Genomic DNA, 27,343 nt, shown 5'->3' with positions numbered 1-27,343 from the left:
TCGCCTCCACCGCTACCTCCCCCTACTCGGGGCGCTCCACTCCTCCCACACCCCTCCGACTCCCCAAACCCCGGCGTCCCAGGCGCAGGCGCACACGCCCGGTGGGAGGTGAGCGAGTGCGCATGCTCCCGGCGCCGCCTCGAGCTGATCTCTCCGCCTCTTTCCTCTAGAGGGAGGCGGCCCCTGGCTGATGCGCACGCGCGGCGGCTGCGGGGCGGGGCCTGGCTTGGCGGCGGCGGCCGGGGCTCGCTCTCGCGAGAGGTCGTCCGCGATCTTGTCCCTTCCCTTCCCCGCCCGCGGCCTCCCGGGTCCCGCTGCAGCGTCAGCCTCGGTCGGGCCTCAGCGGTGGCGGCGGCTCCTCGGCCTCAGCCCCGGCGCCCCTCGGCGCCCCCTCGGCCCCGGCCCGCCGCGCCGCTCGCTCTCGGCCGCCCCGGCGCCGGCCTAGGCCGCGGCCGCAGCCCCGGGCTCGCGTCGGCGCCGCCCGCTCCCGGCCCGCCCCCTATGGGCCCCGGCTAGAGGCGCCGCCGCCGCCGGCCCGCGGAGCCCCGATGCTGGCCCGGAGGAAGCCGGTGCTGCCGGCGCTCACCATCAACCCCGCCATCGCCGAGGGCCCGTCCCCCACCAGCGAGGGCGCCTCCGAGTGAGTAGTGGGCGGGGCGGGGTCCCCGGGGAGAGGTTGGGGTGATGGGGGGGTCCCCGGGTAGTGAGGTCGGTGTAAAGGGGTTTGCTGAGGGTGGAAGTCGGGGGGAGGGGGGTTCCCTGAGTAGTGAAGGTCTCCAGGGAGAAGATGGGGTGGGGGGGGCGTCCCCGAGTCATGAGATCGGCATAAAGGGGGTCCTTGCGGGGAGGAGACGGGGTGGGGGTGTCTTTGAGTAGTGAAGGTCCCTGTAGAGAGAAGATGGGGTGGAGGGGTCGCTGAGTAGTGAGATCGGGGTAAAGGGGATCTCTGCAGGGAGAATACAGGGTGAGGGTGGGGGTCCCTGAGTATGAAAGTAGGGTAGAGGAGGTCTTTTGCGGGGAGAAGATGGGGGGGTCCCTAAGTAGTGAGATCAGGGTAAAGGGGGTCTCTGCGGGGAGAATACGGGGTGGGTGTCCCTGAGTATGAAATCAGGGTAAAGGGAGGGTCCCTGTGGGGAGATGAGGTGGGGGTCCCCAAGTTGAGAAATCGGGGTAAAGGGGATTCCTGAGGGTAGAAAACAGGGTGGGGGTTTCCTGAGTAATGACGCTCCTTCTGTGGAGAAGATGGGGTGGGAGGTCCCCGAGGAGTGAGATCGGCATAAAGGGGGTCCCTATGGGGAGAAGATGGGGGCGGGGGGGCGGGAATCCTTGTGGAAGGAAGAGGAGGTGAGGGGAGGTCCCTGTGGAGAGAAGTCGGGGTAGTGAGAGAGGAGGGAGGGAGATGATGGGGTGAGGGTGTCTCTGAGTAGTGCAACGGGACAAGGGGAGGGGGTCCGAGTGGGGAAAAGATGGGGTGAGGGGTGTCTGAGTATTAAGATCAGGATGGAGTGGAGGAGGAGGTGAGGGATGTTCCTGAGTGGTGAAGACGGGTTAAGGGGTCTTGGGGAGGGGTTCCCTGTGGGGTCAGGGTGGGGCGGTGGTCCCTGAGGAGTCCAGATGAGGAAGGGGACCCAGAGGAGTCAGGATGGGGGATCCCAGAGGGGAAAGGATGGGGGAGGGATCCACGAGAGGTCAGGAGGCAGGGAGACCTGAGGGGTCATGGCGGGGTGATTAGGTGGGGGGTGCTGAGGGGTCTCCGGGTGGAGCCCTCAGAGGCTGGGGGGCGGGTCGCTGAGGAAGGGGACAGGGCACCCAGAGGGGGCAGGGGTATGGGGAGATCTGGGAGGGGGTGAGGAAAGAGGTCAAGGAGCCCACTGGGGGCCCAGATTCTGAAGTCAAGGGAGGAGAAACTGAGGGAGATATGGGGGGTTGGGTGGGGGGCGGGATTTCCACCCAGCGGGAAGCAGGGGACACAGACAGGAGCATCCCAGGGGCAGCGGGGTTCCAAGATGGCAGAGTTGTTCCCTGCACGGGAAATGCATGGAAACCAAAGACAACGGGAGGTGACATAGGACATTGGGTGGCACATGTTGGCGAAGCCCGGGCCACGCCCCTCTGAGCTCCCCATTCCTGTTTGTGCTAGAGCAGGACAGGACAGGCCGGGGTTCGCCGGGCTCGGGTGTGAGAACCAGGTGTGTGGCCTCCTGTCCCTGGCCTTTCGCTGGGTGCCTGCTTTCACCATCCCCGGAGCTGTACCTAGAGATGTGCTCCTTGTTTTTAGAGACCTGCTCCTTAGTTTCTTCCCAGAGAGCTTTCTTTTCTGAGGCTTCTGATTTCCATCCCTTCACGAATTCCCCCAGCCCAGGAAGCCAGGCCTTGGAGTTCCAGGGATTTTTTTTAATAACCTCAGTGGAGTTGCCATTCAGTTTCAAATGGATTCATGCACTGAATCCAGAAGACATTTTGGATGACTTTCTGAAGGATTCTGGCTTTAAAGCTGCCTCTTGACCGCTGTCACTGGCCTTGGTCCATGGGGGAACCGTGCCACGCGTGCTCGTGCCCGCTTGCACCTATCGGAAACCTTTTCAGGACTCCCAGCTCCAGGTCTTTGTCCAACAGGCACTCGGTGAGCTCCTACTCGGCCACCCAGGCCTGCCCAGGACTCTACAGACATGGGCAGGGGTCATGGGTGGCAGTCGGGATGCCACGGGTTCATGGCGGACACTGCCACTTCTGAGCGCCGTGGCCTCAGGCAGGCTCCTGAGCCTCCGTGAGCCTGTTGGCCCTTGCCTGGGCCGGGTCGGCAGGATTCCTGCCTCCCAGGCTGATCTGGTGTTCAGAAAGCCCACAGCTCCTGGCACGTCGATGCGTGCTCGGGAAGTGCTACCCAGTCAGCCCCAGGCCTTCCAGAAAGCTCTTTGCTGCAGCATCTCAGATGACATCTCCCAGCTTCAAGCTGTCAGATTCCACACCCCGTCAGGGCCTGTGCTCACATCTCCTTAAGTTGTGGGCTCATAAAGTTTGGGCTTCAGTGTTAGAAGGTTCCAGAAGGTGCCTCTGTCTGTCCACCCCTCTTCCACCTGCTTGAATCCCCTCTGTGACATCTCCCTTGGGTGGGCTGTCACCCTTGGCTTGAACACTGCCCTAATCTCCTCGGGTGGCCGTACCAAAGCACCACAAACTGGGGTCGTAAAACATCAGAAGTGTGCTGTCTCCCAGTTCCGGAGGCTGGAAGCTAGAATTCAGGGTGTCACCAGGACTGTGCTTCCTTGGAAGCGTGTAGGGAAGATTCTGTTCCTCGCCTCCCTCTTGACTTCTGTTGGTGGCCGACTGGCAGTCGTGGTGTTTCCTGCCCCCGTCGTCACATGGCCCTCTCACCTTATGGGGACCCCAGGCCTAGTGAATTACGGACCCCCATACCCCAGGAGTGCTCAGTTTAATTTGCCTGATTCCGCCCGTATTTCCAAATAAGAGCACATTCCAAGGTCCTGGAGAGCTAGACCTCAACATATCTTTTTTGGGAGGGCACAATTCAGTGCGTATCAGGACCTTCCAGAAATGCTGGTCTAGACCCATTGTACCCCCATTCTTCTGAGAGTCTGCTTGGGCCTGCCCCGGCCAGCCTGCCAGCCTAGGGCCATGGAGCGCTCTGGAAACACAGTTTGTCCAAATCGAGATGAATGCTCAGCGTAAAATCCATTCCAGATTCTAGAGAGTTCCATGGGGAAAAAGGAAGTCACGTCAAAGAGATGCTCTTAATTTTCTTATATCGACTACATGCTGAAATGATTAATTGTGACATGTTGGCTTAAACAAAATATGTCCCTAAAATTAATTTTATATATTTTACTTTTTTTGTTTGCTTTTGACCGTGGCTAGCAGAACATTTTAAATCTCGCACGTAGCTCACACTTTTTTTTGGACAGTAGTGGGTTTGTTCTTCCAGGTGTTGACCTAAAATCTAATTTTACACCAGGATTTGGTTCAAAGTTAGGGCATTAGAGAAAATAGTTTATGGTCAAAGTTTCCTTTGAAAAATCCCTTAAACAACCCAATAAAGTGCAAAACACATGCCCCCACTCCCCAAGCATGCCACCTATGGGTTTGTTTTTTAGGACTGGGTTCAGGAATGGGTGTGTGTATAAATGTGTCACGTTTAGAGTGATGTACAGGAGAGCAGCTGATGAGTGGAAAGCCCTGGAATTACTGCACAATTCAAATGATGCCCCTCTCCTTTGTCCCCTCAAGGGCCTATGTTTGATGTTAATTAAATGCTCGGATGATGCAACTTTTGTCTTCCACCCATGGAAATTCTTTCGTTCTCTCTGAGGCCACTTGAACCAAGTTTGCTTCTCTAACCTGTGAAAGACAGGTGTCCTGGCTTGGGCCCTCACTCGCCCACCCCTAGTCTCATCTCCCCAGTCCCTCCTTTCCTACATGAGTCAGGAGCTCTTGCACCAGGAAGCAGGACTCCAGGGTCTAAGTCCAGAATCGGGGAGCCCTGAGGTTGGGAGCAGGTTTCAGGGTGGTGTCCTTTGTTCCAGTCAGCTGTGTGTCCGCCTGGGTGTGCCTGCCCACAGGTGTCTTTCTTTTCTCCTAGATCGTCAGCCCCTCAAGTGCAGAAGGGGGTCTGCTTGTGTCTGCACCTTCCCGGATACAAACCCTGATACCTCATGGCCCTGCGGTCTCTTGCTCGTTCCTTGCTAACCCTTGCCCTTGGGGTCCCCACAGGGCCAACCTGGTGGACCTCCAGAAGAAACTAGAGGAGCTAGAGTTAGACGAGCAGCAGAAGAAACGGCTGGAAGCCTTCCTCACCCAGAAGGCCAAGGTTGGGGAGCTGAAGGACGATGACTTCGAGAGGATCTCGGAGCTGGGCGCTGGTAATGGTGGGGTGGTCACCAAGGTCCAGCACAGGCCTTCGGGCCTCATCATGGCGAGGAAGGTGAGAGCCTGGTGGAGGGCACGTGCTGGGGACGGGTCCCCCTGGAACCTGGGAGAGAGGCTTGAAAGGCAGGGGGCCTCTGCTTTCGGAGCTCGAGGCCCTTCTCCCCAGCGATGGGTCCAGAGAAGGAGTGCAGGTTCTGGTGAGGATGTGGCAACATCCCCTGACCTGACACAGCTCTTCCCTTCAACTGCCAACCTCTGCCTCTGAGAACCTTTTAGACTCCGATTCCCAAAGCTTCCCAGGCTGTTTGCGTCTGGCTGGAGGAAGAGGTAGCAGGTGGAATTTTCTCAAAAGAAAGTCCCTTTAAAGCTGGGTCAGCCTTTTAGGCATGGGCCCTGCAGACCTGGGTGGGGTGGGGGGGCCCGAGGGTGGCTCTTTGCCCCTTGGCAGTGGGGCCAGTTTCTTTGCACCCCGGTGTTGAGAAGTCCCAAGCCCCACTCATCCTCTGGGTCCCTGGGCCACGGTTCAGCCTCCCCTCCGAGCGAGAGAATGATCGTGGGAGACGTAGGGGATACGTGGCTTCTAGAAACGTTCCAGGGTACGTGTCTTACTTACAAATCATTCAGCTCGCGCTTCAGATGTCAAAAGCCGCCTCTCCCTGGAAGCCCCTCACCCTGCAGTTCCCCAAATTGTATTCTTGGACACCAGTGGATCCAGGCAGATCCCAGCCTCGCCTCGATGGGGATGACGTGCCTGGTCTCGGCTGGGTTTTAGTGCTGCAGCTAGTTCTCACCTCCGAGAGCACAGCCCTCCCTCCTGAAATCTGCAGGCGTGTACTTCTATTTCTGTCCCCTGGCTGCAGGCAGCCTCTGAGAAAACCAGGGCAACACTAGGAATCTCCGCTCTGTCTTTGCCAGAAGCTCGGGGAATAAAAAGGCACCGAGCCAGTCCGACGGCATCGGGAGCCGGAGAGCAGAGCTGTGGTCAGAACTGGCGGCTGGAGCAGGGCGTTCTCTTAGGCGGGTCGAGGAACTCCATCTTCAGGGAGAAAGGGGTCTTATGGGCAGTCCGGAACCTGCCGTGTTGAGAAAGCGCAGATCAAACTGGGATCCCTGCTTTTCGGAGGGCTGGGGGTGGAACTTGAACTGTAGCCCTCTTAGGACCCGGAAAGTGAGATTTGGGTGTCTCCGACTGGGGCGATGAGCAAGTTCTGTTGTTAACAAGTCTCGTCCTGATCAAATTCAGTTTCCATCTGTGGATAACTGTCCAGCAGCCCTGTGGACGCCAGCTATGGGAGAAGCTGGTGAAGGGCCCGCGGGACAATCTCTGAACCAATTTTGCAATTTCCTCTGAGTTTCTCATAAGTTCGGAATCAAAGGTTAAAAAAAAAAGGGAAGTGGGCCCCCCAAAATCAGGATTTTGTTCCTGTCAGACAGTGGCCTCTTCAGGTTGACTTGTTGACCTGTGGGACTCCAGGCCTGGAACGTTCCGTCAGTAAATACGGCAGGGGGTTGCCTGCCTGATGTCTTTACGGTTTGTGACTGTAACTTCCCAATGGTCTGGCCTATGGGGTCAGGGACTCCTTTCTGTCCATCCAGAAGCTCCCTTCATCCAGGAGACCTGTTGACCTTTATTGAGCCGAAGGGCCGGCCCCGCAGATAGGAAAGTTGAAGTGGAAAAGGGGTTTTTAATGCCAGCAGCCTCAGTCCTTCCTGCACTGTGTGTGGCAGAATTTTTCATTCCCCAGGGAAGACAGCATGAATGACCTCCAGGGGGACGGAGTGAGGCTGAGGACTTGCCCTCCACAGGCTCACTTATCACATCTCCAAATGCAGGCTGCCCCGTGCAGGGAGGCCGGCGTGGAAGCTTCTGGAAGGCCATTCAGCTCCCGTTCTGTGGGCCAGCATCCTGTGTCCGCCAGCACCCCTCGGGTCCTTTCTGTTGCAAGTTATCCTGCCCACTCTGACATAAGACGGGATGGTAACAAGACCGGTTCCGTAAGGCTCAAGGAAACCGGCCTCTCGATTGTGACAGCCCTGCCTGTTTGGAAACATGTCCTTAGCTTGAGCCTGGTGTTCTGACTCCTCCCGTGGCCTTCCAAGAGCCGGAGGAACAAAATCTGTGCATTATTTGTGCCGGGAGAAACTGGCGAAGCGTTTATTGTGCTTGTCACACATGGGGGCGTTTTCAAATTCCCTGCACTCGTGGTGAAGGAATGTTTTGGCTGGGCATCTCCGTTACTCTGCTCCAGCTGCACTTCTGGAGTCACCCAAGGCCGCATAAAGACCCGAGCCGCCATTTTTTGAGTGATTACCCATGGGGAAGCCGGTGCTAAAAACCTGACGCAGGTTCTCCTTTAAATCTGCAACAGCTCCGTCTCGCTGGCGAGGAAACCGAGGCTTAGAAAGGCTGGGCCAGGGTCTGGATTGGCTGGGAGCCCTGGGTGGTTGCTAGCAGGGCTGGGTCCAGAAGCCATTTCGTTCCGGGCGCTGTGCTCCTTCTCCTGACTGGTTTCCTACTTTTAGCTGCTCTAAAGGGGTAATTACCGAGTCACGTTGCCTTTCCCAGTCTCTGCCTTGGCAGCTTTCCTCCCCAGGGGCTGTTTCCAAGTGCAGCTCGCGATGCAGACCGAGCCGTATGGGGGCTTGCAGGGCACAAGCCAGGCCCAGAAGCAGGCTGGGCGGGCCTGTGGGCAGGCGAGAGGGTCACGGGACGGCCCCTTCTGGTCACCTTCAGCTGATGGCGGCCGGGCAGGTCTTTAGGTCCAGGGCGATCATCCCTTTTGATTTTCAGATGGCACCAGCCAGTTCATAATGTTTGAAAACACCGTGGGCGCGCGACCGAGTCTAGCTCGTGGGCCGTTGGTTGGCAACCCGCGACTTAAACTATTGTCTCAGTCGTTCGAGCCCCAGACCTGTGGGGTTCACGCCCTCCCTCCACTTCCACGTCTTGCCAGCGCCCCATAAGGCCCTTTTCTCTCTTGACCTGGTTTATCTGCCCCCGTGCCTCCCTGCGTCACTGAGTCCCCAACTCGGCAGCAGACACCGCCTTAAACTCCGGTCGTGTTTCCTCTTTGGTTGTTATTTAACAACCTGGGCCATCACTGCCGGCAGTGGTGTGGAAAGCCTGTGGACTTTGGAGCGCCATGGGACCAGCCCCAGTTCTGGCTTTACCACTTTTGCCAGCTCTGTGCTGCCGGGAAGGTTCCTTAACTTCCGCAAACCTGAACTTGCTCATCAGGGACCTGGGGCAGCCCCACCTGTCTTGCAGGACTGGCGTCAGGCAGGTGGCTGAGCACACGGGTACCCCAAAGCTGCCCTCTCCCCTCTCAAGTGCTCCTCTATGGCTGCACATCCTCGTCGGGGGCTCGTAGTCAATCTGGAAAGCTCGATTGACAAGCCCCGGTTGCAACGGAACCCTTAAACGGAGATCAGGTAGCAGGAGCCAGTGCCAACGGCTCTTCCCAGCATCCTTTGTTTACTACGGCTTTCCCGAGAGCCTCTTGGCTTCCTGTGGCCTTATTGCAAATAAAAGCTTCCCAGCCCTCTGGGAGCCTGCCCGGCTCTCCACATTTCGCCTGCCACTTCCTCTCTGCAGCTTGCTCTCCTCCTCGTCATTCATCTACGGCTCCGTTGAAGTTCTTGGTCTAGACCTGCGCTGTCCAGTGTAGTGACCACTGAGCCCTGGAGGTGTGGTGGGCCCGAATCGAGTTTATCGTGTGTGCACAGCCCACACCAGACCTTGCAGGCCTCGTAGGAAAGAAAATCTCATTAGCGTCTTCATATGGAGCCCGTAAGGAAGCACTGGGTTGTTTTTATTTTGATAACACCGAGTTCAACCCACGCTGTCGTCCTTTTGGAATGTGGCGACTGGAAGAGATGAAATCACGTACGTGGGCCGCATTTCTTTCAGCACTTCCCATCAGGGCTCACTACACTCACCTTCTCGTCCTTCAGAGTAAATCCCCCACCTCCATGCCAACGTCAGTGCTTAATTACCAGGCCCAGCACCTTGCCCTTTCAAAGTGTGTGTGTGTGCAGGTGTGTGCAGCCAGACACCGTCCTTCCGGGGAAGTTGCTTCCTGGAGGTGCACCATGTTTCTCCGTCCTGGTGTCCCAGGAGGAGCTCACACACCAGCTTGGGCATAGAAGAAAGGACCTTTTGGGGCTGGCAGGCGTGGGTCAAGGGGGCAGGAGGCTCCAGGTTGCCTGAGACAGTGCAACGCTTTGTTCACAGACCCCGGGCTTTGCCAGCAATTGCTCCTTCATGACTTTGTGCCCTCTGGCAGGCAGGTCTCTGTCCCCCGCATCCCAAGTGGCCCTTCCTCCCGCTGACTGATTCCTGCCCTGACTTTGCAGCCTGGCTCCCCCGTCCCCTCCCTTCCACCTTCCCCAAGCACCTGACCTGCTCTCTGCCACGCGTCTCGGCTGCAGTGTCCCCACACCCTGGTCACCTTGCTTTGCCCTTAGACCGTCCCCTCCGGGGGCATGTCTCCTCCAAGCCAGGGCCGTTTACTCATCGTGGGCCCGGCACGTTGAATCGGTGACAAACGTTTTCAGATACCCAGGATTGGCTTCCCCTCTCTACAGATGTGTGAGCTTTGCAGCTTTTTCTTGTCTCGCTGCCACGGCTGGAACGTCGAGGATTCTAAGTAGCCCAGACACTTGAGCCCTGAGCCTCGGGCCCGCTGCCGCTCTGCCCTGGCGTCCTGGCTCACTTGGGGTTTTTAGTTGGGGGTTGCACTTGGTGATCTTCAGGCGTCTTTTCTGCATCTCTCGGGGTGATCCTTTGGTCTCTGGCCTTTTGAACTGTTGACCTGATGACTTCAGCTACAGTTTCCCCTCCTGTGTTGAACTGTAGCCACCTGAGGCTCTCCGCTTGGGTGATGGCCCCAGGGTGCTGTCTGTAGCCTGGAGACGGGAAGGGGCTCAGGTGAAGCCACCCTGGACTGAGAAGGGGCCAGGGGTAAAGCTATCGCCCCTGTCTTGACTGGGCTCCCCTAGGAAGGCTGGGACTTTGTAAAAGTACAATTCGGTGGACAAAAAAAAAACACCACAGAACAGTCCTGTTTACAGAGGTCCCACTTTGTAACAAAGTTGAAAATATTTGCTCAGGCACGCTTAAAGGCTTGATTGAGATATCCCTCACATACCATATAATTTGTTCTTCGAAAGTGTACAAGTCTGTGGTTTTCAGTGTATTCACAAAGTTGTGCAGCCATCACCGACAGTCAGTTTTAGAACATTTTCATCACCCCAAAAGGAAACCACCACCCATTAGCAGTCACCCCCCATGCCTTCTCCCCCAGCCCCTGGTTACCTCATCTTTCTATCTCTATGGATTTGCCTATTCTGGAAATTTCATTTGAATGGCATCATACAAGACGCAGCTTTTTGTGTCTGGCTTCTTTCGCTGAGCGTTATGACTTCAAGGTTTGTCCACGTTGTAGTGTGTATCAGACTTTCACACCTTTTCACGGCTGAATAATGTTCCCCTGCACAGACGGACCACCCCATGTTTCTCCCCTCATCTGCTGACGGACATTTGGTCGGTTTCTGCCTTTTGCCAATTGCAGATCATGCACCATGAGCCTTCGTGAACATGGTTTTGCCTGGACCTGGGTTTTCATTTCTCTAGGGTAGATCCCCAGGAGTAGGGATTGCCAGGCTGCCCAGTTGCTCTCAAACAGGGTCGGGGACACGTCAGGGGCCAAGCCACCTCTTCCCTGCCGTCCCCTCAGCGGTCTGGCCTTGCCTTTTCTCTTGCAGCTGATCCACCTCGAGATCAAGCCGGCCATCCGGAACCAGATCATCCGGGAGCTACAGGTCCTGCACGAGTGCAACTCCCCGTACATCGTGGGCTTCTACGGGGCCTTCTACAGCGACGGGGAGATCAGCATCTGCATGGAGCACATGGTGAGTGCCAGGGGCCTGGGGGCCAGGGGCCAGGGGCTGGAGGGGGTAGCAGGGCTGGCTCCCATGCTTGCCGCCAGGTAATATGTGCACAGGATTTAAAAAAAAAAGCCGAGTGGAACAAAAGGGGTGCCCAAGGAAACAGAAGTCTCTCTACTGATGACCCCAAGGCCCTGGCCTCAGAGGCAGCAGCTTACCAGATTCAAGGGGGAGCCTGCTGGAAATAGTTGATGCCCGTGCAGGCACCTGTGCGTGTGTGTACCTCCGTCTCGGCTTCTGGGGGCCGCCCTGACAGCGGATCACCGTCTGGGGGCCTCAAGGCAGAAATGTCCCTCCCCTGTCTCCTCCCAGCTTCTGGTGGCAGCCAGCAGTGCTCAATTTGAGATTTCTTGGCTTGTGGGCATATCCTCCAGTCTCTGCTGCCTCCATCTCCACCTGGCCTTTTCCCCCCTGGTCTACCAGTGTGCATCCAAATCCCCCCTTCTTATGGGATCAGGGCCCACTCTAATCTGGCGTGACCTCATCTTAACTCATTGCATCTTCAGAGACCCTGTTTCCGAATAAGGTCACATTTGTGGGGCCAGGCGTTAGGACTTGAACTTGTCTTTTTTGAGGGGACACAGTTCAACCCCTGACCGATTCCTTTATTTTTCAAATGCCAGTCCTTGTCTTCTAGGCCCCCTCTCCCACAGGTCATTTCTCCACGTGATGTAGCGTGGAAGTTACTCCCTGTCAGTGCAGGGAGAGCTGCCTTGTCTTTTTCCCCACTGTAGAATGTTCTGTCGTACGCGTGTCCCTACATGGGAACTTATTAAACGGCCTTCTGTTGGTGGACATTGAGGCTGTTTCCAGTCCCTGCAGTGTTACAGCCGATGCCCCATCAAACGTCCTTGCAGGCGAGTAAGCCCCTGTGGGGTAGATTCCCAGACATGGAATTGCTGGGTCAGAGAGTTTAGGCAGTTAAAAGACTTTTATCCATGTCTCCACCGTCTAAAGGGACCGTAGTGGCCTGAGGAGCTTTTTCAGAGGCACCGTACGTGCACCCCAGCTCACGCCTGGGGAAGCAGCCTCTCCGGGATGTGGCAGGCATCTGCAGCTCTCTGAAACACCACAGCCGATTCCGAGGTGTCCCCTCGTTAAGAAACTGGTTTTGAAGGTCACAGGCGGGTGGGACAAATGTAACGAAAGCAGAAGTGGTTGGGGCCAGAGGTCTCAGGAGGAAGTCCCGCCGACCCCCCGACGAACTGAATCTGCCAGGTACTGCGCCACCCGTCTCTCAGAGCCCTTGCGCCACCAGGATGCACAGCGGCTGCAGTTGCGCCCTGAAAATGCACCGTCACCTTTGACAGTTGTGTAATGGAGGCAGGAAACGGATTTGAGCAAGTGGGCCCCGGGAAGGCAGCGTGGGGCAGGAGAGCGCTGGAGGGGGGCCGCAGAAGGCCTCTTGGCACCTACCCTGCCAGCTCCAACGCAGCGGGGTGGTGCCCAGCAGGGCAGCGTCCCGTCAGAGCCTCTTTGTGCACCTGGGCTGGGGAAGTCAGACTAGCCTACCTCTCAGAGACGCCCTGCTGACGGAAATCAGAGGGAGAGAAACGGATGCAGAGGCGCCTTGTGGTCTCTGAAGGGCTGCACGTGGTTGGGGCAACTGCCTCGTCACCCCTGTACCCCAGGGCCCTCCCTTCTGCCTGTGCTCGGAAACACCAACCGGTGCCCGTCACTAGGGCAGGAGTTAGCTCTCGGAGGTTCCTCCTCTCACCTGGGCAGAAGACCGGAGCCTCCCAGCCTGGCTCCTGCTCCCCTCTCCTCCGCCTTCTGCTCTCAGTGAATTTTAAAGCAGCGACTTCCTGATCAGGCTCGTGGAACCACGGCAGGGCACAGGGTGGACCCCTGGGAGGTGGGAGGAAACTTCTGGAACTTCTGTTTGTGTGTATCACATGCCTCCTTTAAAACATTCCCGTTTCTGTTTTACGGTTCGTTTTGATAATGAGCCCCGTAGACCATGTGTACAATGCACAGATAAAAATATACACCTCCAGGTGTTGTACATTCGTCCGTGTTTTCTTCTGACAGGGTTTGCAATCGGAAAATTTCAGAGGCCGTGGATTTTCAAGTTTGGGGTGACAATTCTTAACGGATGGAACGTTCCGGGAGAGGAAGGGGTGGTTCCCTTTAAATGGCGAGAACAAAGTGACTCCAAAGCAATTAAAGGGGAAGCATTTCCCCTGGTCCCCGCCACTCACAGTTATTCTCACGTGGAACGCTTCCCTCCAGACTCACCCACGTAGGAGTAGGTTTTGCGCAGCGGGTGCCCACGGGGCATTTTATATGTCATGTATTCCCGTGCCGTCGTGGGGAGGCGTATCGGGGGCACGGCAGTTGAGAAGGGGGTCTCTGGATGGCACCAGCCCCCAGGGCCATGGTGAGGATGATGTGTGCGCGCACACGGACAGCGTTTAGACCGGGTCTGGCCCAAGCAAAACATCCAGTAACTATCAGCAGATGCTGCCCATTGGGGTTCAGCAGCAGCAGGGCTGGGTGTTTCCCTGGAACCCAAACCTATTCCTGGAAATTTCCAGGGCACCCTGTGGACAGTGGGGGATCGTGAGGGGGAGCGGGTTGTAACTGACAGAGCCAGAGCACCTCTTGGTGTTTCTCGCTTCTTGGGGTCTAGTGAGGTGGACTGGAGAACGCCCTGCCTTGTTCAACAGTGACGAAACCTCGGATGCGTCTGTCAGCAAGGAGGGGATTAAAGAACAACATCGGGCTGCCCTGCAGTGGGAAAATGAAAATAGCGTGCAAATACTGATTGGGAAAATCCCCAAGATGCACTCTTAAGTGGAAGAAAAAAGGAAAGTTGCAGAAAATATACGTGGTAGGAACCCTTATATCTATTTAGAAGTCCATATTTCCACACACATAGGGATATGTATATGTAAATGCATGGAAGGATCTGGAAGTATATAAGCCACTTCTCAGAGGAGGAAAGTGGGGTTGCTGGAGGATCAGAGGGTTATTTATCAGCATGTGATTCTTTTAATAAGGAAAACGTATGCATGTGCTCCCTGTATGACAAAAATACAGTTTAAAGTATGTTAGTTTAAAAAAAACCACACACAAAGTGACAGCATACGGTCACGCAGAAAGGGCAAAGTTTGGGGTCAGAAAGCCCTAGCTGCAGTGTCTCTCATACCACATCCTGTCTCCAACTTGGGCAGGTTACTCACCCCCAAACTTTGTTTTTCTGAGTGTGGACCAAGGGTTCTCACCCAGGGGCGATTTCCACCCCCTTGTACCAAGGGCACTTGGCAGCATCCGGAGTCATCTTTAGTTGTTGTTACTAGTGGACACAGGCCAGGGGAGCTGCCCACCACCCTGCAGGGCCCGGGCCGGCCCCTGCCACAGAGAGAGAGCCCCCAACGGCAGCCGTGCCGGGTGGAAGACTGATGTCGAAAGAGCACGGGGGTGTCGGTGTCAACTGTGAGATCCTGGCCTGTTGTAGCCACTCGCCAAATAGTCCCCACAAATGTCCTCGTTCAACAAACGTGGCACCTCTGAGCAGCGCGTATAAATAAACGTAAATGTCAAAAGAAACTGAGAGAGGGAACAGGGCTGCAAGTTAAAATCATTAAAAAAAAAATTCTTTTAAGGTTGACTGATTTACAAAAAATTAAAAAAGAATTAAAGGAGTCCCCTTCTCGCCCCCAAAGCAAAGCATGCTGGGAAGGCTCCCGGCCCGACCAGGACACCTGGCCGGTCACCCCCTCCTCGGGCACCCTTTTTACCTCTGGGACCCTTCAGTAAGTCCCTCTCGGTGTCCCGAAGCCTCGAAGGGTGTTGGTGTGGAGTCCCCACAGCCTTCCCCTGACTCCCCAGCCCGGCCAAGGCACGAGAGCCAGAGGGGGAGGCTCGGGCGCCCCGAGACTGGGTCTCTCTCCTGCATCCTCCCCCCGGGGACGGGAAAGGCTCGGAAGGTGGGCTGGCCGTGTGGGAGTCTGAGGGCAGCGTGCAGGAACGCTCCCGCCTCGGGTCACCCAGCCTGGGACCAACTCCAGATCCACCTCCCTGGTTTCTTGGAGCCTCAGTTTCCCCCCTGTCGAGTCAGCGCAAGGGAGGGCACCTGAGGAGCCCCGGGTCAGCCATGTCACCCCCGGGCTCCTAGGGCTGGGGCCGGTGACTCCCTGGGGCTTGCTCCAGATACCAGATTCCTGCCCATTTCCCTTGTTTGTTGTTGGATCTCGTGCCACTCCCAGGGCGGGAGGAGGGTCACGGGGCGCCTTATGTCAAGTCGTTTGCACGTCGATGCACGGCCACGAGTATGACAGGGTCTGAGGGAAGGGGCCGAGGCATTCATTCCCGAGGACGTGGCCGTTCTGACGTGATTTGGTGGCTCAGTTTTGCAGAGTGTGTGATAGTGGGGTCCTCGTGACCCTTCCCGACAGGGGATGAGGGGATCATCCATTGTGCCTATGCGGAGAAGCTGGGCCATGGGTCTCGAGCCAGGAATCCCCTTCCCACTTGGGCCTTGGAGGCCCTGCACTGCCAGCCGGGTCCTCAGCTCAGGTGCACTTGTGGCTGCCCTCACTCCAAGCCCGGCACCTTTCCCGTCACCTGTGGCACTGCCAGGGCCAGGCCCTACCCCACCCTCCGCCGTGCGGTTTCAGGAAGGCTGAGTCATGCCATCGGCAGGACGGGCCCCTCGTTCCGGGAAGGAGCGCGACACACGGGGGATGTGCTGGCCTTGGGGGATGTCTTCCCCTGCCGTCCCCCGACATCGCCGGCCATCCTGGGCCTGTGGTCTGGCCACTGTTTCCTATGGGGGAAGTAGAGCCCCCTGAGAACTGGGGTGGGGGTGCTTTCTTGCAGCCCAGCATCTTGGCTCTGCAGCACCCACCTCTCAGAGGCTTCTTTTCTCTCTCCTGTGGGTCTCCTAGGATGGAGGCTCCTTGGATCAGGTGCTGAAAGAAGCCAAGAGAATCCCCGAAGAGATCCTGGGGAAGGTCAGCATTGCGGTAAGTGCCCCTTGCCCGGCCTCGACCTGCTGATGCCCACTGCCCCCTCTGCCGCCGGGCTGGGACCCGTGTGTCCAGGATTTGAGGAGCAGCTCGAGGCCAGAGGCGGGTGTTGGTGTGGCCCTTACAGAGAGGGAGCTGCTGGGTCCAGTGTCCCCGCTGCTGTGGGACTTGGAGCTAGTGACGTCCCCAAGGTCCCTGTCTGTTGAGTGAAGACGTTAGGTTGTTCCTCGCCCTTAATCTTCTCTTGTCCCCATGTGGCGGGCACGCTGTCCGCACCCCAGCTCGGCAAGGAGCTCAAGAAAGACTGTGGGAAGGGAAAGCCACCCCGTCATCCCTGACAGCTGCCCCTCATCTTTGGGGTCCGAGAGGACAGGGCCCAGGCGTGAGGTGTCCTCCCAGTGGACCCACACCCTGATGTTCCGTGCAGCAGCTGGGCGAGGTGCTCAGACTTGGGTGCTGCCTGTGGCCCCCTGCACCTGTCTGCCTGCACCTGTAGGGTGGGGCCGGTGCTTTCCGCCTCAGCAGGTGTCAGGGCTGGATGTGAGGACGGTGCCTGGCCAGGCCCACGGGGCTTCACAACTGAAAGGTGCCATCGCTACCATTGTCACTGTCACCGTTTCACATCTACAAATCTGCCGCTCAGGGCGTGACTTAGGGAGCTAGCCCCCAAGCCCCTTGGACCCCTTCTCGGTGGCACCTTAGCACAAGTGCCTGGAACCGAAGAGCTCAGCCGAGGGGGCCGCCAGGCCAAGGGACTCTGAGGCAGCATGGCCCCGCTGTTAGGAGAGGGACTCGGAGCCTGGCACCTCCCTTCTGGTGATCTGGGGCTGCCATCTTCACTTGCATGCCTCGGTTTCCCTCCTCTTTAAAACAGAGGCCATAATAGCATCTGCCTTGCAGGCAGGTGGTGGTGCGAGGATAGCGGGCCTCTGTAAAGCTGGGTGGTGGTCTGGCTGTCGTCCCCAGCATTTTGCCACTGATCTTGCTTGCACAAGTGGCTTGGCACGGAGGCAGTTCTCTTAGCCCATCCCAGACTCGTGGCCCCGTCCGGAGGCCCAGCCCCCTCACGCTCCGGCCCCCTTGCAGGTCCTCCGGGGTTTGGCGTATCTCCGGGAAAAGCACCAGATCATGCACCGAGGTAAGGAGCAGGCCAGGGCCTCCTGGAGCCGAGCGGGGCCTGGCACGGGCGGGCGGGTGGGCACCGAGGCCCCGTCATCTGTGGCTTGCTCTCTCCCCAGATGTGAAACCTTCTAATATCCTGGTCAATTCCAGAGGGGAGATCAAGCTGTGCGACTTTGGGGTGAGCGGGCAGCTCATCGATTCCATGGCCAACTCCTTTGTAGGAACCCGGTCCTACATGTCTGTAAGTGGCTCTGGGGCATGTGGCCACTCGCCGAAACCCTCCCTCTGGCCCCGGGAGCTTTCTGAAAAGCCTGTGTATTCTCTGCAGTACGTTTTCTCTTGCTCAATGTCTCCTTCCCATCCCAATTGCAGTTGCCCTCATCTTCTCACTTAGGCTTTTGTCTCTCTGGAAATGCCTGCTTAGTTCCCGTCTCCTGGTAGGAAAAATCCAGTGGAGAGTTCTTGAACTTGATAACTGCACTTAAGGTGGATTCATAAGTGAATTCTTTGTTCTAGGAAAGGTACAGGGAAGTATTGTGTGTCCAAGAAGTGTGAGGTCTACAACCTCCTCCCAAATGTTTCGAAAGTAGATGGGTGGATCAATGGATGGCTGATGAATAGTTAGAAAGATAGATGGTGGGCGATGGACAGACAGACTGATAGATAAACAGATGGATAGATAGATGGACGGATGGGAAGTTAGAAAGATAAAGACATGGATGGATGGATGGATGGATGGATAGATGGATGGTTGGCTAGACAGGTAGATGGATGGATAGACAGACAGATAGATGGATGATGAGACGGATGGGTGGATGGTTAGATAAACAGACAGATGGATACCCAGATTGACAAATGTGTGGATGGGTAGACTGATACAGCCCACACGGCACAGTGTTAAAAGTTGAATCTGGGTATCGGAATTGGGGGTGTATGTGTTGGAATTCTCTTTAAGGGTTGTGTATTATTTTTGCAACTATCCCCTTAAGTTTGAAATTATTTCAAACCGAGAATTTTAAGGGGGAAAAAAATCCAAGCAGTTGGACGACAGTAGGTGGTAGGTAGTTGATTTCTGGACCAAGAAATTTGCTCTCACGTATCTTAGAAAACTGCTGGGTGGTCAGGGGCCGGCCAAGCTGTCATCGATTATCTAAGCAGACCCCAAGAAGGCAGCCTGTGAGTGGTCAGCCTTCCGTAGGCCGGGCCCTTTCCGGAAGTACTGAGCCTTATGGCCTTTGAAGCAGCCACTGTTGCATCCGCTTGAAGCCTCCCAATCCCGAAGGGCCCGAAGTTGAAGCGTTTGGGGGCGGGCGGGCAGGGGCTGGATCTGCTTTCCTTCTGTTGCTTTGGTTTGGGGCCGTGGAAGGGGGGGTTGCAGCTGGGGCTGGAGGGGGCCCTAGGGGGGGACACAGTGGCTCAGAGACGCCGCCCTCCCGTCCCGCCTGAGCCCGTCCCTGCGCCCAGCCCTCCCAAGCCCCACGCCGTCCCCCCTGGTGCGGCATCTTCTCTATCTCGCCCGGCAGCCGGAGCGGTTACAAGGCACCCACTATTCGGTGCAGTCTGACATCTGGAGCATGGGCCTGTCCCTGGTCGAGCTGTCCATCGGAAGGTACCCCATCCCTCCGCCAGACGCCAAGGAGCTCGAGGCCATCTTCGGCCGGCCCATGGTCGATGGGGCGGAGGGAGAGCCTCCCAGCACCTCGCCACGCCCGCGACCCCCCGGACGCCCCATCAGTGGTACGGCCCGGGCCTGGGACTTCCGGTTGGACGGGCAGGGGACCCCCCCTCCCAGGGAGAGCTGTGCCCCAGGGCCAGCAGCTGCGTCCCCTCCGCCCCCTTCCAGCGCCACCTGCCCCGCGGGCAGCGCTCGTGGTGAGCCCTCCTCCGGCCGGGCCGCGATCTCTGGGGGCAGAGTTGGACGCAGCGCCCCAAACCGGTCCTGTCCCGGGCAGCTGCTGCACCTGTTGTGGCCAGCTGGAGGAATCGGAAGTGGATTCTTCAGCTAGGCCTTTGCCGGTTGGTTCTCTAGCACGTTTTCACGGAAACGTTCAAACGTACAAAAAAGTCGAAAATACCCACAGCCTTGGCCCCATAGAGAACATTTTGCTGCGTCTGAGCCAAGCCTTCAAGGAGCCTTAAAATCAAAAAGAATCTCGATAGCTTTGCCTCGAAATTCTTTTGGGAGAGAAGCGAAGGTCTGGGGGCACTGGGGACAGCTGGGCTCCAGTGTCTTACCCAGCAGCTGCCTTGGGAGGCAGGAACCCCCAATCCTAGAGATGTGGAAGCCAGAACACGTTCACCACTTCTTGAGGACAGCGTAGCAGGGAGGGTCGGGGCAGCTTGAGGAAACTACCAAATAATGCTCAGATTGAAGTCAAGACAGGACGAGAATTGGGTTAAATTGGGTCCAAAGGGCCAGGGGACAGATTGTGGGGTGCTGGTAGTGGTCAACAACTTTATTGAGATATAATTCACATACCATACAGTTCACCAAAAATAATTCAAGTGTGCAATTCCGTGGTTTTTCATACGTTCACTGGGTTCTGCAGCCATCACTGCTGTCCGATTCCAGAGCATTCTCATCACCCCTAAAAGAAACCCCGTGCCCATTAGCAGTCACCCCCAGGCCCCTGGCAACACTTAGGTACTTTCTGCGTCTGAGGTGGTGCCTCTCCAGTACATTCCGTATAAATGGAATCTTATCTTAGGTGGTCTCTGCAACTGGCTCCTTCCACACTACACTGTTTTCAGGTTTCATCCATGTCATAGGCTGTGTCCAAGCTCCATTCCTTTTTAGGGCCGGATAATGTGCCAGCATATGGATAGACCACATTTTGTTTCTCCACTCACCAATTGATGGGCACTTGGGTTCTCAGGCCCTTTTTCCTCAGTATCTTCAAGCCCACGCTCTCCCCTCTTTTGTTGCTGCACCCAGGCTGTGCCAGGCATCTTGATTTCCTCCAAGGGAAAATCCCACCAGTCTTTGTCCTCAGGCCCCGCTCCCACGTAGCACCGTGTGTGCGTGTTGCATGGCACCCCCTGCCCGGAGGGGTGTGGTGTCGGGGAGCGCCGGGCCGCTTTGGTCCACCAGCCCCTGGCCACCGTGACCTGGGGTCGGCTCTGCAGCTCATCACCGTCTCAGGGCTTCTGGGGCCTGAGCTGGCCCTGCCTGCCACTCCCCACAAAGTCACACCCCCACCCTCCACTCAGCACCCATCTCCTGCCCTGCCTGGCTGCCAGAAAGCAAGGGGTTACACGTGGGCACGCTGTGCAGTTGATAACGTGCCACATTGTAACATCTCAAAAAACAGTCCCGTGTGTTGTGGCTTTTTAATTTTTGCCCCAGAGGCTCAGGAGAGACATGACTTTCCCAGGGAAATTAGTTGAGTAGGCACACGGCCAGGCCGGGGGGGCCTTTCTCCTGTGTCTGAGGGAGTGTTCCTTGGGTTCAGGCTGACCTGGGGGTGCAGTGCTTAGCCGTGCCCAGCAGCCTCAGTCTGTCGGCCCTGCCGCCCGTCTGACCCGTGTCTGTCTGGTCCCCGCAGGGCATGGGATGGACAGCCGGCCGGCCATGGCCATCTTCGAGCTGCTGGACTACATCGTGAATGAGGTGTGTACCTGGCGCTACCTGGGCCCGTCTTTATGCTGGAGAAACTCAGTGGTTCCTGTGGAAACGTGTCCCCGTGGGAAAGAGAATCGGCCCGTTAGACTGGGGATCGTGTCGCGGGGTGGGGTGGGGAGAGCTGGGCCACTCTTTTCAGTAGTGGCTTTAATTGGGGGCTAAAAAGTTGCCCGTCTTATTTCCCGAAGTTCCCTACCCAAGGGGAAGAATTTTTTTTTTATGATGAACCCAGAATTTCCACCACCGACCCCTTCCTGTAGCCCGGGGATGCACTTGCCTTTTTCATCTCAGTGTCCGTGAGCTCGTCAGTGATCCCCACTTCTCCAGGGAAAGGGGCAGCGTCACCCCGCTCTGGGAAGGAGGCCCAAGTTACTTGGAAGGGCCGGCTTGGGTCTTGGGTGGACCCAGGGCAGGCAGGCCGCGCCTCGCTTTGTGCCCCGCGCATCTCGGGGAACATTCCCGAGGAGCTTGCTGGTGACCAGGCAGCGTGCTTGTCTGTGGGCCGGCCCGGGGGTCCCCCAGTGACCCCACCAGTGGTTGCTGTCTCTATCTCCACTGCCCTGACGAGTGGGCCAAGGGCTGAGGAAGGCGGCCATTTCCGGGCGGGGGCTGGGGCCAAGCCCCCTCCCTCAGCCCCTTCAGACTCGGCCCCTTGGATCAGTTTGTGGAAACCAGCGGCTGGGGACGGGGCACCAGTGAGAGGCCCAGGGCAGGTCGGTGACCACAGCCGGGTGCGGCGGCTCTGACGGCACAGCTCCTGCACCTGGCAGGGCCTCCCGGCCAGACACACGTCCACCCGGGGAAGGCGCCGGCCCCGAGTGGGAGGTGGGGAGAGCGGAGGGAGGGAAGGCCCCTGGGAGTTTCTCCACAACATTCTCTGACAAGGGCCTGGCCGAGGCTGCCCGAAACGGGCCACAGCATCACTCCAGAGAGTGAAGTCCCACGAAGGTGAACGACACGGACGTCAGCGTAACGTGCAGCCCAGAGTGTGGCTGTGGTGTGGCTCCCGAGTCGCCCGGGCGGTTTGCCGGGGCTCGTCTGTGGCCCGGGGTAGCTGTCCCCACTCCCAGCATCACCACAACTGCTGAAAGCTCCTAGCACTGAGCCTGGCCTGTCTTTAGTGCCTGGAAGCCACTCCTAATCCTCTTCGTAAACAAGAGCACCTCCCACTCTCCTTGCCTTTATGACCATTTGTGATACCCAGCAGGGATCTTTTAAAGGAAGGTTCTAGAAGAACCCAAAGCACAGCCTGTTCCTGCTGGACAAGCCTCTGGAGGCAGGGGGAGGCCTCTGGGAGGGAGGGCGGATGGCTGGGTGCTGTCCACTTCCAGCAAGGCGCCTCGGGCCGGCGGCGCTGCAGCCTGAGGGGGTCTGTCACCTGCTGAGGGCGATCCCAGAGCTCCCTCCAGCTGAAGGCCTCCCCCATCTTTCTCTTCCGCAGCCGCCTCCCAAACTGCCCAACAGCGTCTTCACCCAGGACTTCCAGGAGTTTGTAAATAAATGGTAAGGTGCGTGGGTGGGGCTGGGGGCTAGGGCAGCAGGGGCCCACCCGCCTCCAGGACAGGGCCACCCACCCTCGCCGGCCCACACCCGTCCGGCCACCTGGCCTTGGCGTTCCTTCCTGCCCCTGGGCCGGGCCTCTCTGTCGAGCCTGCCTGTCAGGAATCTCAGCCGAGTGACGGGATTTGGGGAGACGTAGGGAGGCACCCCTTGTCCCGGGCTGCTGGGTCATGATTCCCAGCCATGCTCCCCCAGCTCGTCCCCAAAACCCAGACGGAACCTGGCCCTGGACCGTCCCTTCCGGCCACAGAGACCCCAGTTTGCTAAGCCCTTAAGCTCCCAAGTGGAGGCCCTTGGAGCAGGTTTCTGAGTCACCGGCTGTTCTGGAACCTTCTCCCCACTGAAGCCGAGTGGGGTCTGATGGGACGGCCTCGTGCTTTGGGCAGGAGGGAGGAGAAGGGGCCGCCCGGGGACTCGGCGTTGCTGACGGGGGCCCCTGGACACACTGCCGCCCCCCCCGTGCCCTCCACCCTCGGGTGGCGCGTCGCCTTGGTCCAGTTTGAAAGTGAACGTTTTCACACACATGCAGGAGGCTTTCCCTGGGTTTTAACAGAATATCATCTGGTCCTAAACAGCGTGAGCGGCTGCCTTTCAGCAGTTCTGCTTTTTGGAAGGAAAAAGTTCCATTTTGACCTTCTGGCTCTCAAGCTTGAGGTTTTTATTAGAAATTCAGCAGCGGCTCTTCCCGGTGCCTCTGACCGGAGAGGAGGGGGGAGCGTCCCGGTCCCTTGCCCTCTTTCCCTCTGTTCCGACCCGGGCCTTTCCCTGCCACGGAAGCGTCCTGCCCTTAGTCCAGAGGGCAGAGGTGGGGCCCCCGGCCTGGGCAGCCTTGCAGCTGCAGAACAGGTTTGGCTTCTCAGTGCTGCCCGCCTGGCAGGGGCCCGGGCCCAGCACCCGCTGCCCAGAGCCGCCCGCTCACCGCCCTGTCCTGTCTCCCCTTTGCTCCTTCCCCCCGGCCTCGCGGACTCAGCCTAATTAAGAACCCGGCGGAGAGAGCCGACCTGAAGATGCTGATGGTGAGTGAGGCGGGCGGAGTCCGGGGGCCGCCCTGGCCCGGCCGGGTCAGGGATGGAGGGTCAGGGGTCAGGGGTTGGGCTTGTCTGATCGTCTGTCTTCCTCGCTTCACATCCCCTGCACAGGCCTGGGCTGATCCAGCGTTTTGGGGGCGTCCTTCCCCATCTCCTCCCCACCCTTTTTCCTCTCTGACTTTGGGGTTCACTGCAGACGCCGTCCCTTCCACTGCCCCCCAGAGAACTTTCCGGCAACGTGCCTTGAGAACCGAGCTGGGGGCTGGGCCCCGCCTTCCCCAGCAGGGTGGGGATGGGGTCAGGCCACCAGGACCCGGACCCCCCCCAACTCCTGTGCCAGTGATCAGCGTCCATGGGCTGCTCTCCATCGCCAGACTCGATTAGATCTGAGGACACCCCATTACTTCACACGCCTCCAAGAAGGGAAACAAAATGCATGCTAGACACACGACAGCAATTGGCAGGCTCGCTGTCAGAGTGTGAGGGAACAAGCGTTGTCTAGTGGACAGAAGATAGTATTTTTAAAAATTGGGCCGTACCCTTCAGGGGGCTCTCCTGGCCACACCCCTTCCTTTCCCCATGTGCCTCAGTTTCTCCCACAGAACCCCAGGGTGCTCCTTGCCCTGGGGCCTTTGCACAGGACGGTCCTCCCCAGGAGGCACTTCCTGTTCTCCACGGGGCCGGCTGCATCCTGTCCCACAGGCCTCGCCCTCAGCGCCACCTCGTCTAGTCAAGCCCCCTGTCAGTCTCAGTGACAGCCTTTTGTCCTTGTCCCAGTGCATGATTATGTTTAGAAAGACTACAGACCCCAAGCACATTGCAAGGCGGGTACATAGCTGCCTCATTCTTTCTAGAAGGTCTGGTACCTGTTACCAAGTCTGACACATGGTAGGTTTTCCACTAACATGGCTTGAATGAGTGACATCTGTCACAGAAGCCCACTGTTTAAAAAAAAAAAATGTAATAGAGGAGCACGTTAATTTTGTAATGCTCCCCAACACACACACGCACACACACAGCTCTCTGCTGCTAGTGCTGTGCAGTGAAACCTAGGTCTGCCTTTTCTGCTAAGTAAAAAGGCCCATCTCCGTATCCACAGTTTGGTTTGTTCACAAAAACAGAGCAAGTTGCTCTTGAGAACCTTATCTGCTGTGCTGGGCCCCTGGGCCCTGCCCCTCCTGTTGGCCTGGAGAATGGAAGTTCTGTGAGTCTGCTCTGCCACCGAGCCGGGCGGCCTTGAATGAGACCTTAGCGCTCCTGCCTCTTTCCAGGGCGCCAGGGGTCCTCGGCCCGGGCCTTACACTCAGCCTTTCCAAGCTGGGAACCCCTGGCACTGTGCTGCCCGCCACAGAACCACCAGCCATGCACGGCGGTGGAAAGTAATTAGAGTGAGATGAAATTCAAGACGCGGTTCCTCAGCCATGCAAGCTGCATGTCAAGGGCCCGGGAGCCTTGGGGCCACCTTGTAGGACGGCGGGAAGAGAGCACGCAGCTGCCATCCAGGGGGCTTGTCGGGCAGCGCCTTCCGGAACGGGGTCCCACCGGGAGGAGTCTGTCCCTGGGGCGGGCGCTGGGCAGTGTCTGAAGATGTTTCTGTTGTCATGACTGGGGAGGAGGTGCTGCTGGCGTCTGTGTGGGGAGCACAGGGAGGCTGCTCGATGGCACCCCCTCCCCTCCAGAATGATCCCCCCCACTTTGGGCTGGAGCAAGTGGGCAGCAGCCTTGGCAGAGCAGGGTGCCAAGTGGCCCCATCACAAGCCCAGAGCCCCCGGCCACATCCCTCCCCTCTCCAGGTTTCGTTCCCATCCCTGCCGTGCGTGTGTCTGGGCCTGCGGCCGGTGCCCTTTGACCTCCCGCTTTTGCTCTCCGTCCTGTACCTTCTGCCAGGGCCGAGGAGGCAGGGCGGGGTGGGGGGTGGCCCTTCTCCACCTTCCCGCCGAGCCCTGGGCCCGGCAGCTGACGCCCCCGCTTTCCGTTTTCAGAACCATGCTTTCATCAAACGGTCAGAGGTGGAAGAAGTGGATTTTGCAGGCTGGTTGTGTAAAACCCTGCGGCTGAACCAGCCCAGCACCCCAACACGCACAGCCGTGTGACCAGACTCGGGGCCCCTGCGTCCAGCCGGCGTCCCCGTGGGCCTCCCGCTCCCCTGGCCGAAGACAAGACCAGCCGCTCCTCCGCCTCCACCCGCACCCCTCGGCCCGGCGGGGCGGCCCCCCACGCACGCCAGAACTCTCTCCCGTCCCCTTGCATCCCTGTCACCGTTGGGGCCGCTCTGGTTTCTGGGGAAGGTGACACTGCTCAGGGGGTCTCGTTGGACCCTGCTTACTTAGGTTTAAAAAAACAACAACAAAAAAACAGGGAAAGAAAAACCAAACTGTGCCCACTGTACTTTTTGTTCCATTGGTTTTGTTTTTGTTTTTGGAGGGAACCTCGTTTGATTCCATCGCGGGGTTGAGGAGCCTTCGGTGAGGACGGCTGTGGAGCCCACTGGGCAGCAGAGAGAAGGAGGGAGAAGAAAGATGCCCAGGGAGCTAGCCCCCGTTTTCAGGGATGAGGCCTCGGAGTGAACCCCTGGGCACTGGCATCCTCCCTAGGAAAGAAATGACTACTTCATGTTTCTGAGTCCCCCAGCCTACCCCCCTTTGCCTCATCCCTGCTTCTTAATTTGTCGAGAAAAGCTCAGTCACATCCTTCGCTCTCGTGACGTCCTGTTCCCGTCACCTCCCCTTTCTGGCCACCTCAGCCTGTTACCACGCGTCCTCGGAGAGCAGAACCGGCCTCTTCTCAGCCGCGAGGGACGTGAGGGACACTCCTTTGCCTCCTCGTCCTTCAGGACGCAGAGACTTCTGACTTCTCATGGGTGGCCGCTGAGCCAAGAAGTCAGCCTGACAGAAAGGAAGCTTGGGTTTCCAGGCGGAGGGTGTGGTTGGAAACCCCAGCAGATCCAGTAGATAAGGCCCGGGCTCCCCACGGGCGGGCAACAGATGTGGGTGGGGGGTGCGCCGTCACCTGCTCGCCCGGCCAATCCAAAGGGGCCACCCCGGGTGCGTCACTCGGCGTCCCGGTTGCAGGCCGGGCCCCGGATCCGTTCAGCCGCAGTTGGCTGAAACTGAAATCAGTCGGCGAGTCTTTTCTTGGCGTCCCTTCGGAATCAGAAGGACGAGGTTCCCGCCAGGCTCTCCGCTGTGACCTGCACGTTGCCCAAGGTGGGCTTAAACTGAGGGAGACCCCAGGCCCAAGGCAGTTTTCCGGTACATTCTTGGGCAAAGAAGGCCCCCTGGGCTGCCAGGAAGTAGGAAGTGGTGGAAGGCAGGGTTGTGTGAGGCTTCCCCTCTTCTCTGAAGACGCCCCCCTCAATACTTCCTGATAACTTGAAACAAGCTGATACTCATCTGTGGGCAAGTTGTGGGCGAAGGGTCCTCTCAGAGGCCCAGGGCCTGCTGCTAGCAAGGAGCTGTCCCTGTGTTCCTGGAGGAGGGGCAGCAGAAGGCAGCTTGTGGTCCTCTGAGAACCGCCTGATCCTTTTTGTTTTCTTGGAACAACCTTCGTAGTCAACTGTCTTTTTTTTCTGGGGACACTGAAGAGATGACAAGGTGGCAGCCCCTCAGCTAGCTTTCCGGTTTCTGCCACTTAACATTTGACCTCCCCTCCGAAGTCTTAAAAAAAAAAAAGAAAAATTTTGAAGGTGTCGCTTTGTAGATAGACAAGATCCCTTGGGAACATCCGCAGAGAAGGGGTTAACGGGTTAAGGGCTCTTCTGTGTCTGTTTTCCAAGGGTGCCCTTCCACCTGAGTGTGGAGGGTGGCTGCCCTCCTCCCCAAACCTGACCATCCCAAATCTGCTCCTTGCTTTAAGGTTTGCAGCTGCGGTGGCTGTGGGGGACATGGGGGGGGGGTGCTCCTGGCAGGTGGGCCAAAGGCAGCCGTGAACTTGGGTACCGGCTGCTCCTCCCAGCCGGGAGCACAGTGTGGCTCAGTGCTCAGGTGTCCCGGATGCCACCTGGGTGTAGGTTTTCCATCGTAGCAGCCGGGCTCTTCTGTTAAAAACCTTACATGGGTTGGCTTTGTGAGCTTCTGCCGTACGTGGGAGACTCGCATGGAGGGCAGTATCTCCCAGCCAGGCCGGTGGGCACTTCGGGGGCCCCGGCTTGCACCCCCCCTCCAGTGTCCCCACTTCTGTTATTAGAAATGAAACATTCTGTGCAG

General features: G+C 57.9%; 1 protein-coding gene across 1 annotated transcript; it reads left to right on the top strand.

Annotated features, from left to right (window-relative positions):
* The first annotated feature begins 279 nt into the window (after window positions 1-279).
* MAP2K2 (mitogen-activated protein kinase kinase 2) lies at window positions 280-26,873 on the top strand. The gene is made up of 11 exons (XM_037823913.1): window positions 280-640; window positions 4,729-4,939; window positions 10,651-10,797; window positions 15,726-15,803; window positions 16,893-16,944; window positions 17,045-17,169; window positions 18,452-18,665; window positions 20,474-20,538; window positions 21,992-22,053; window positions 23,081-23,126; window positions 25,121-26,873. Exons 1-11 carry the CDS (start codon window positions 549-551, stop codon window positions 25,229-25,231), a joined length of 1,203 nt encoding a protein of 400 aa, XP_037679841.1. The 5' UTR covers window positions 280-548; the 3' UTR covers window positions 25,232-26,873.
* Window positions 26,874-27,343: the final 470 nt, after the last annotated feature.

Source organism: Choloepus didactylus, assembly GCF_015220235.1.
Source record: "Choloepus didactylus isolate mChoDid1 chromosome 25 unlocalized genomic scaffold, mChoDid1.pri SUPER_25_unloc1, whole genome shotgun sequence".
Lineage (NCBI taxonomy): Eukaryota > Metazoa > Chordata > Mammalia > Pilosa > Megalonychidae > Choloepus > Choloepus didactylus.
This window is presented reverse-complemented; position numbering and strand designations above follow the sequence as displayed.